General features: G+C 39.2%; 1 protein-coding gene across 1 annotated transcript; it reads left to right on the top strand.

Annotated features, from left to right (window-relative positions):
* The first annotated feature begins 71 nt into the window (after window positions 1-71).
* Window positions 72-7,338, top strand: LOC139739128 (uncharacterized). Its single transcript, XM_071649745.1, has 6 exons — window positions 72-220; window positions 1,268-1,424; window positions 2,589-2,708; window positions 4,419-4,556; window positions 5,550-5,678; window positions 6,680-7,338. Exons 1-6 carry the CDS (start codon window positions 165-167, stop codon window positions 6,920-6,922), a joined length of 843 nt encoding a protein of 280 aa, XP_071505846.1. The 5' UTR covers window positions 72-164; the 3' UTR covers window positions 6,923-7,338.
* The last annotated feature ends 3,318 nt before the right edge of the window (window positions 7,339-10,656 follow it).

Below are 10,656 nucleotides of genomic sequence, written 5' to 3'. Positions count from 1 at the left end.
TAGCTACAATTTGTAGTTTGCCATGACGTCAACCCATGAACCTACGCTTGCGCTTCTCTGGGTTGTGATCCTGTTCGCTGTTGAGCTTGATAATCTATCGCTTTAGTTTTTATTTTTTCAGGGCGTAGGGCCTGATAATTGTTCCATTGCTTTTGACAGAAAATATGAAGAGGAAACACAAAGGGAGGAAGCAAGCCGTGACTGCGCTCAATTTCAAGAGGTGAATGAGTAAAACGAGTTTATTAACCAGTCCCATCCTTATCATTTTGTGTTCGCTAAATCTGTGCAGTGTTGCAGACGCCGTGCGGAGCTACCAGTAACACGGGCACGGGTAAATAATTCCCCATAGAGACGTGTGTTAAAATTCAAATTTCAACAAATTCTGTAAAATAGCTGGGAGAAATGAGGTAAATTTATTTCGGCTCTGCACTCTGTGAGCTGTACCCTGTCATCAAATTCATCAAATTTCATTTCCAAGGCAGTGGCAGTAAAATACATATTAATCCCAACCGCGACCATGGCGTTGATGTGTTTACATTTTCCTTTTTTCCCCGAGCTGTTGAGTGTTACTATGTTAGAACCTGGAACTATCTGCCAGGACCTGTGGTCACAATTACCAACCCATTAACATTCAGAGAGGCTGCTCTTCCAGTCATCCGAGTGATGCAGCCTCCTGTTGGGTCACACATCAGTCCGGGAAACCTGCTCATCATGAGGACCGCTCCCGCGTACGAGGACTGCCCCGCCTCATGAGGACCGCCCCCACGCCTCATGAGGCCCGGGGGGGGGGGGGGGGGGGGGGGGGGGGGGGGGGGGGGGGGAACGCCTCATGAGGCCCCCTATTCACTTCTTATTCATCTCACATCTGACGTATAAATTGTCGCAACTTTGCACGGTTATTTTTTGTTACACACACATGTCCACTATCCATGATGAAAAGAAGAAAAAATCCTGTCTGTCTTTTTTTCAAAAATCGAGTTTTAATCAACTGATGCAGAGCGCCCATCAAAACACGGGCGCCAGCGTGTTCGCACAATGCAAGACTGCCGCACCTAGCGGCCTGATCCGACTAATCGACTATGATGTAAACAAATGGCTTCTATTTTGGGAAATTTTATTGCATGCTTGTAAGGGTGGAAATAAGTTGCTGGCTTGCCGGAGGTCTGTGCTCTCCGAGTGCTTTTCTAGTTTATACAATTATAGTTCATAGTCGGGCTTGGCCTTACATTGATTACTAACTAGATTTCATTGCATTTTCCTTTGCAAGCGAGAAGAAACAGAAGAAGCAGCAAAAGAAGATGCTCATATCCAGACTTCATGTCATTCTCAAAGAATTGGAGAAAGCCAAGGCTAAGCAGGACGACAAACAACAAGTTCCAGAGAAGACTCTTAAAGTCCAGCAGCTACAGCGAGAAATTGAAGAGGTATTTCATTTTTCAGTTCATTGTAACATGCTAAATATCTGGAAGTTCCATTAAGTGACTTTGGAAATGATCTGCCATTTGATATAGTGCACATCTGTTTTTATCTACATTACAAAGCACCAGGATGAGGTTTGGATGTACAATATTTCATTTTAAATCTGTTTTGCATTAATTAATCAATATTGAAAGTGGAATGTCAATGTCAATAGATAAAAGTTGCATTTGTTACCTCCGCCAAGGGGGGAGGTTATGTTTTCGTTACTGTTGGTTTGTTTGTTAGTTAGTTGGTTTGTTCGTTCGTTCGTTCATTTGTTTGTCCCTGTGCAAAATAACTCAAAAAGTAGTTAACGGATTGAGATGAAACTTGCAGGAAAGGTTTAGAACGACACAAGTAACAAACGATTAACTTTTGGCAGTGATCCAAGAATTGTTGATATTTTGGCAGGGAGGTCAATGAACTTTGGAGTTAAGGTTGTGCGTATTTGAGGTTTGCATGCGCGCACTAAAGTGCGTGCTCTAGTTTCTGCCAGGGCGAGGCACAGCTGAGGGTTTATGACGTAACAAAGGCTGCTATATTGGGAAATTGGGCGGCTTTCAGCACACAATGCAGTATATATGGGTGGAAATCAAAGACATAAAGATGCTTGCTACTGTCTTTGGCGGAAATCACTGATCTCTGCGGAAGACCACGATCAGTGCGGGTGGAAATGGGCTGCATGCTTGGCGGAGGTCTGCACTCTCAGAATGCTTCTCTAGTTTGTTCTGTCATGAGAATGCTTGAATATCAAATATGATAAAATGGCATGTAGCAGATCAGAATCAATATCTTTATCATTATAACATTGCTCCCTGACAATGTAAACATGCTTTGTGTGGGCTGCAGACACCATTGTATTTACCGGTAGCTTCTGTAGATATAATAAAATTTGTAGTCACCAGTTCACTTGCTTTTTACCTAAATTCAAGCAAGTTCATAGAGGCCAAGGCGATGGCCAAGTATATTCATTTCCAGTAAGACAAAGATCTTACTGACATGGTTTACAATTATGTACATTGTGTAAGTCTTCAAAGGGCTGTAGAGTTAAGAATTTTAAAGAGCTGTTTGTTTTCTTGATATTTGAAATGATGCCAAATCAGATTTTATTGTTTTGTCTATACCTTCAGCTTGGAGGCTTAGACAGGTATCAGCAAAGTTCACTCCATGGTGAACAACTCCATGGCAATGTGAACACATCCAAGTGGGTTTTGGACAAACTGAAGGAAAACAATGTCAGAGCCAAAAAGGTATTTATAAGTCACTCTCTATACAGTAATTTCTGCCTGAAAAAAAGTATTCAATAACATGTTTCTTTTCATTCAGAGTAAGTGCAGCAATTCTGCTCTGTTTCATTCACCGTCTACTGGCACACAGGGATTTATAGAAACTCACCGAATGACACAAATACAGCTGTAGATATAGCCATATTCATTGTAATCTCACCACCATATAACATATGACTTTTCTTCATAAAAACACATTAAAAAATTTCTGTTCAAGTCAGACCTTGAAAGAGCAGATTCCCTGCCTTGAAATTATCTATGAGATATCAATAATTTGTCAATTTTAGACATCCCTACCTAGCTGAACCTTGTGCAAGGTCACATGAAATTTCAAGCAATGACTAGTTCATTTTTTTTAAAGAATAGGGATGAAAATTGAATCCTGTATTTTCCAACCAAAACATCTTTGCACCAGAACATTTGAAGAATGTTGGTTTTTCTGGAATTATAAAACAAATTGTCGGCACAGTCCACTACTGTAAAAGTGGATATTTTCGTGTGACTAATTTTTCGCGCTTGGCCGGGTCGGAAGAGTTTCGCATGTTTTTAATTCTGCGGAATCAAGACATCACGCACAGGCACATATGGCAAGCAAAAATATTTGTGTGCTTTTTATTTTCGCGCTAGATTCTGGTTGCGCGAAATGCGCGAAAATTTGAACACCACGAAAATTTCCACTTTTACAGTAGTTTGAGTCATTATGTGCCCATTATTATTATTATTATTATTTATTCGGCAATTCAATATACAATATTCAATACAAGCTGACATAAAATACAAACAGAAAATCCCATACAGTGAATTAATTATGCCTGACTTTTTTTCTTTTTTTGAAATAAATATAACTATCCTTAAGATTTGACCTTACATGTATCATAACATATCCAGAATTTTGAGTGATATCTCAACTTTCAGTGTTCCCAAAGTATCACCCATTCAAAATAAAACTATCACAGATACTGGAAAAAGCACTTTCTTTGACAAATAAGATTGCAGTGAGCTTTCTTGAGTTAATACTAAACTGGTTACGGTATGTACATATGTGTGCATACTGACAAAGCTGCACACGAGGAAATTGCACAATTTTATAAGGAATGTCACATGTACACCCAAGTTTGTATTATCATTCTATTTATTTGTATCATAACCTCCGCCAAGGGAGGAGGTTATGTTTTCGTTACTGTTGGTTTGTTAGTTAGTTTGTTTGTTTGTCTGTGTGCAAAATAACTCAAAAAGTTGTGCACGGATTTGGATGAAACTTGCAGGAAAGGTTGAAAATGACACAAGGAACAGATGATTAAATTTTGGTAGTGATCCGGAAATTTTTATGAGTTTTATGAAGGATTTTTGATATTTTGCTGCATAGGGTCAATGAACTTGGGAGTTCAAGCTGTGCATTTTTGAAGTTTTCATGCGTGCACTAAAGTGCGTGCTCTAGTTTCAGCTGGGGCGAGGCGTGCCGCGCATCTGAGGGTTTATGACATAACGAAGGCTTCTATATTGGGAAATCGGCGATTTTTCAGTGGGTGGAAATCACTGATCTCTATGGAAGAGCAAGATCATCGGTGGAAAGTAACTGCTTGGCGAAGGTCTGCACTCTCGGAGTGCTTTTCTAGTTATTATTATTATTAGATATTTATTTATTAAGTTTTGTTTTTTTGTTTTTTTGTCAAGGGGTCAAAATTGAAGCTGCTAGATGTTGGAGCTGTGAGACTGAACTACACCAAGCAACAGAAATGGTTAGAAGCAGAGGCTATAGACCTCAATCCACAGGCACAAGGCATTAAGAAAGCAAACTTCTTTGAATTCAAGGTATTGCTGGAGATGTGTGTCTCTGTTGTGCATGTATGTGTGTGTATGCTTAGGGAATCTGTCCATTTGAAAATGTGTAATTGTAAGAACTCTAAGATTTTTAAAAACAGTGTTTCATTTCTACATTGACCTAGAAATGTTCCCAGAAGAAGGACTTCTCTAAATATTAGCATTTATCAAAAGCTGGTATAAGCTCTTAGAAAGGATTTTTCATCAGAAAAGTTGCCTTGATAGTCCAAATAGATTTCTCTTACTCAAATTCTCTCATTTAATCATGCTTGTGGAATGCGTGTCAACAACAGAAGTAGCTACTTTGTGTGATTTCTTTGGTAACAATGAACATTTTTTTCCCCAAAAAGAAATGCATTGTGATTGTGTCTACTGAGATTATTTATTCGTCACCTTGCTTTCCTTGTCCCTTGCATATCTGGGGCGAAACATGCACTTCTAATGTAGGACATAAAAAGAAAATAAGTAGAAAATCTTGTTAGAGTTGTAACAGTTGCATGCAGTATGCTTTGCTTTTGCCGTGAAGTCGAAAAATCCTACTGAGTAGGCCTATATTCTGTAACTCTCAATGATCATTGTTAAGATCACATTGGTATTTGTGTCTCTGTAGAAGTTTTATGAAATTGTGGTGTTGTGGCAGGAAAGTGTGAGGATTGCTAAGCTTTTCATGCATAGGGACCAAGGATACAGCATGTGCTGATTGACCCCTGGGGGAGGAAATTGAAAGGTCGCAGAAGAGGAAATGTAACTCAATGCTCCATAGTAGATCAGAACATTTAATACAAAGGCTCTTATCTTCAAATCAATGAAATGCACTCTCCTGGTATCCGATTTGCCCTATATGTTTTTTTTTTTTTAATCTTCTTTCTGTAGATATCTTAAAAAGAGAAATCATGGGTTCTCCTTAGTGTAAGAAGACATTTGATGAATTATAGTTAGAACATGCTGCCTTTTGTTTATCTTTCTCCGTCTCACATTGTCTAGGTCGGCGAGAGAGGCATCTATGACATCATCGTCCTCAGTCTTGTCCTGAACTTTGTCAGTTCACCAGCACAGCGTGGAGATATGCTGAGAAGATGTAGAAGTCTTTGTGCTGATGATGGCCATCTCTTTGTAAGTTTGTACTTGTTTCTACTTCTTGTTTGTTCTCCTATTTGTATTGTGTAATTTTCAAAGAATTAAGGCCAGCCACAGTCAAGGTGCTTTTCTCTCAATTTGATCTTATATAGTGCACTCCCATTATAATAGATGCAGTTATAACAAAATTCCGGTGACAACAATATAGAAATTCAGGCTGCAACATTATCTGCTGTGTTTTTAATCGTTCGTTTGTTTGTTTAGTTATAACCAAATTTTGATGTAACAAAAGAAAATTGCTGGTCCCAAGGACTTCATTATAACAGCAGTCCATTGTACATCCTTTTTATCCTTCTGTAACTTACACTTTCACACCCAAAAGCATGATTGTAAACTTGGAATTGAACCAAGGTTACTAATACATGTAACATGTAAACCCAATGATCACTTGTAAATACCTAGTTAAAAGAAAGAAATTTGCCACGAAACTTTACAGTGGATTCCCATTATAATGAAGTCCTTGTTACCGACAGTTTTCTTTCATTGTATCGAAATTTCGTATAACTTGAACAAATAAACAATAAAAATACATAGAGTGGATAATGTTGTGGCCTGAATTTTTACTTCATTGTAACTGGAATTTCATTAAACCATGTTTATTTATAACAAAAGTGCACCATATAAGACTGCTGATGTATTATGTGATGTTGGTGTGGCTAAAAGAAAGGTTTCCTCTGTTTGCTTGTATTTCACCCAGTTTTTTACTTTATTCTCTAAAGTTTATTAGTTGGTTGCTCATTACTGCAAGTCTTTACCACCGCATTCAAAATTGTTACTAATTTCTTTATTAAATGTATGATATCTAATTCATATTCTAAGTAAACATACATGCATATCTTTTGATGGAAAACTGAAGATAACAAATACACACTCACTGTTGGATGATTGTGAAAGAGTTGTTAATGTGTTTTTAAGTGTAGTACAACCCACTATGTTTCTGTCATAATTTCGGAGGAATGTTGTGTATCTGTTTACAGGTTGTCCTTCCTCGGGCTTGTCTGGAGAATGCGCGCTATCTGGACCATGACCTCTTCCACAAAATGATGGCTAGCTTGAACTTTGACCTCGTGACCCACCATGACAGCAAGAAACTGAGCTACAAGATGTTCAGGAAGTTCGAGAGGAGGAAAGAGACTGGCCTCTCCAAGAAAAGTGCGTTTCCAAAGCATGAAGTTAGAAATGGAAAGAACTGCAATAATTTTTGCATCGTTCTGAAATGACATTGGAATAACACGCTTTGATAGGTTTAACAAAGGTTGAATGAATAGAGAGTGATGTAGGAGGTGTAAGGAAGATGGCTCTCCTGGCCTTGCTCACTTTGAAGTCTAGACACAAAGGCAAACAAATGGTAATTGTGGCTAACTCAGTGTAAGTCTTCCATGGTTTTCATGTTGTTGGAACAGAGAGACTAGACAAGGCATGTAAATTCAATCTTGAAACCTTCTTTAGCATCTTGTAGTGAACAAAGAAATCCAACCACAACAATGTACACTCTTAAATATAGTTTTCAGTTCAATAGAGTGTGCATGAAATAAAACTCTAGGTCTGTGTTCCTCAAGCAGTCCTTGAATGACAGTCTTTCAATTCGCAGTATTAGAAATTTGATGTCCTTTCATCTTCTGGGACACAAGCACACTTGCCCCCCCCCCCCCCCCCCAAAAAAAAAATAAAAAAATAAAAAAAAATAATGAAATGGATTCTTTCTCAAGGTCCATAGCAAATTTGCCAATGATATATTTTGTTACGATCATTTTGAGTCACTTTCAATCATCTTGCCCAGATGTTTCCTTAGGAAGGATGAGTTTTGTTATTTTTTTTTTCAACGCGTCATCCATGGATTTGACGATGGGATGACTGTTCATGAGCCCCAATATCTGTTCAAACGCTGTTTTCCACTCGACAAATGTCGGTCAGATCTGACAAGATGTCACATCCCTTTCTTTACCTCTTGAACCATGACTTCTTGATGGTTGGGTCCTCAAAGGAGGCTTAAATCTCCATCCTATGCTTTGTATTAGGCAGCACTCTCTCATAGGATCATGGACCCCGTTTACGGTGCGGGGCCGGGCTCGCGGCTGAGCCCGGCCTCAATTGCGCGGCCGAGCCCCGCAATTTTGTCCGTTTACACTGCTGGGCTCTGCTGCGCTTTTAATTCAAACCTTTCAATATTTTGTCGTAGTGGCGCTCTGCTTGTAAACAAATGCAATTTGGTATTGTCTGGTTTTCAGACCCTTTGCCGACTGAATACCGTGGCAACGAAGTCGCCGTTCGGGCAATGGCCTTTGTCGAAGGAAAAAATCCCTTGCAGGACAAGACCATCTTAAACTATGCTAGTTTTTGACGTTGAGGGGGTTAATATCCTGATTAGCGAAAAAGTACGGGCAGAGGGTTTGGAAGCCAGACTAAAATTGGGCGCGCATTTGGCCCAGTTTGCGTTTACACTGAGAAAAGGCCGGGCTCGGCCGCGGCTGAGACCACCTCCAGAGCGAGGCCAAATGCGAGGCCAATTTTGGCCTCGCATTTGGCCTTTTGCGCGTTTACACTGAAGCGGGGCCTCGCACTGTAAACGGGGTCATGGTCTAACTGCAGGTTCACAGGGTTTATGGCATTGTCAGCTTCCTGAAGCAAGTCGCATTACAGCTTATCAGCATTGATCAAGCCCCTTTCATACTCACAAAATGTTTTAGGGCTTGTAAGAAAGACACTAGGTGATGAGTCTGGTATGCAGATCAGTTGAACAGCTCTGGTCACTGTACACATGGAGACTGCACAATAGCCTAAGTTGATGGTAGTATTTCAATTCAGCCTGATGTTCAGTGGTCCCAGATATAATCAACTAAGGTGGTGTAGAGTGGAGATGAACAATGACTGACCCGGCCACAAGTCATGAAGGTCTGATATCTTCTGCTAAACCAGGTTGCCTCCTTCTCTCCTGCAGACAAAAGTGTTTTTTTTCTTTAATTGGTAACACAAAGTACATAAACAATCTATAATTGGGATGATGTATACAAATACATCTGGGCCATATCTTCTAATAGTAACATTATTGGTAACTTTGGCAGTTAGGCAGATTTCTTCCCTTCTTTGCAAACATCACTCCTGGAGTTTCATCAGTGTCACAAATGTGTGATGAAGATTTTGTAGCACTTGAAAGATCTAGTATCCTTCTCTTTGATCGCACAAGTAGAGTGTGACTTGTATCTGTGCGTGTATATACCTGCATCAGTCAATACTTGTTTCAGCCAGCGAGAGATTGTTTGTGACGACGCACGGTGATGTGGCTTTCTGAAAGTCAACAAGAGGAATTGTTCTGTGCCTCTAAACTTTTGCGTCCTGTTGAGGTACTAGACGTGGAATTTGTCAACACTGACAAATTAGGTGATCCGATCTTTTCGAAAATCAATGATATGAGTCCTGATCCCAATATAGGCATGACCAGTAGGGTACGGTATGAACCTTTCTACTGACCCGGGAGTTTTGGCGGCGATAGTAGTATCACTCAGTTTGGTGAACCCTCGCAAAATTGTGCGAGAATTTTTTGTTGTTGTGATAACTCTGTTAAAGTAGGGACAAAGGTCAAGGGTCAAAGGCCAGGTTGAAATGCTAACAATTTCCTATTTAATACAGAAATTATGCTTTTTCTCCATACCTTAAAGATTACTCAATGCATATAAAACTTATGAAAGAGTCAAAGTCAAGTAAACATCCTCAAATTCCCAATACATGCTCTCCTGAATAGAAAATATATTCATTCAGCCAATTAAACCTAGTTCAAGGAAAGTGAACATTCAACATTTGTGACAATCATGTCATTTTAAAATTTTGCTCCTTATGTCAAACTGTCATCACACATTGTAAAAACGTGTAGTCCTATTAGGAGAATCATGCATGATGGCGGAGGCATACCAGTCGCCATAGCGACATTTCTATTTTTTTTATTTTTTTTTCCAGATGCTTGTCTTGGAGTTAAAGGCAAGTATATTGAGCAGTTACAGTTGAACAATATGATTATACAATCCACTCCTTTATAATGAAGCAGTCTAATATCTTTATCACAGGATAAGCAAAAAACATAGATTGAGGCTATCATAAATCACAATCATATTTCTACATGCTTAATTTTACCTGAATATGTTTGATTCTTTTGAGGAATGATCAAGTCTTCAGGAGGAAGTGTCACCCCCCACCAAATCACAAGATGTGCCCAAATGAGCGGACCCTTCGGAAGGGAACTTGACACTATCTTTGCAGATTCCGGACTTGTTGACATGGGGGAGAACACAAGAAGAAAGAGAACAGATATGTACGATAAGGATATTGAGCATTTCACAGGAGAATTCCAACCTGACACCCTATTTGACTATATTCTTGGCAGATGGCACTTAGCTTTTGGTGCATTTGAAGTGAATCCACTAGTGCAAAACCCTAAGAAGTTGGGTCAGAAGTTGCAAAATCTGTCACAGACTTTTGACATGTGGAAAAACATTTCTTGCTCCAATGAAATTAAATAGACTGACAACTTTAGCAACCAGTACATTCCAAAACATATATTTGGGTGATGTTTGATAATGATTCAGTTTGAAAGAGTGTATTAAGAAGGAGCAATCCATCTGAGTCAAATGACATTGATCAGTAACTGACATGAATGATGGAGGAAAGAAACACATTTGAAATTGCAAAATGTTTTGAGCTTAGAAAACTTTTAAATGGTTGAGAATAAGGGATAATCAGAAACTGATGTACTCGATTTCAGTTGCACCAATGCAATACAAATTACTTGATACAGACTAATTTAGGATAATGAGTTTGGAGAAATCAAATGTCATGTCTTCTGGATGTTCTTCCGTGAGAGAGCTGAGGTTACACTGATTCATCGCAAACAATGCAGCAATCTGAATTTTGGTGTGAGATGGCACTCATCTCCTTCAGAAAAAGGAATGTCAAAATTCCCTCT

Source organism: Diadema antillarum, unplaced genomic scaffold (genome assembly GCF_040938485.1).
Source record: "Diadema antillarum isolate AM-2024a unplaced genomic scaffold, OU_Dant_1.0 seq00000783_RagTag, whole genome shotgun sequence".
NCBI classification, from domain to species: domain Eukaryota; kingdom Metazoa; phylum Echinodermata; class Echinoidea; order Diadematoida; family Diadematidae; genus Diadema; species Diadema antillarum.
This window is presented reverse-complemented; position numbering and strand designations above follow the sequence as displayed.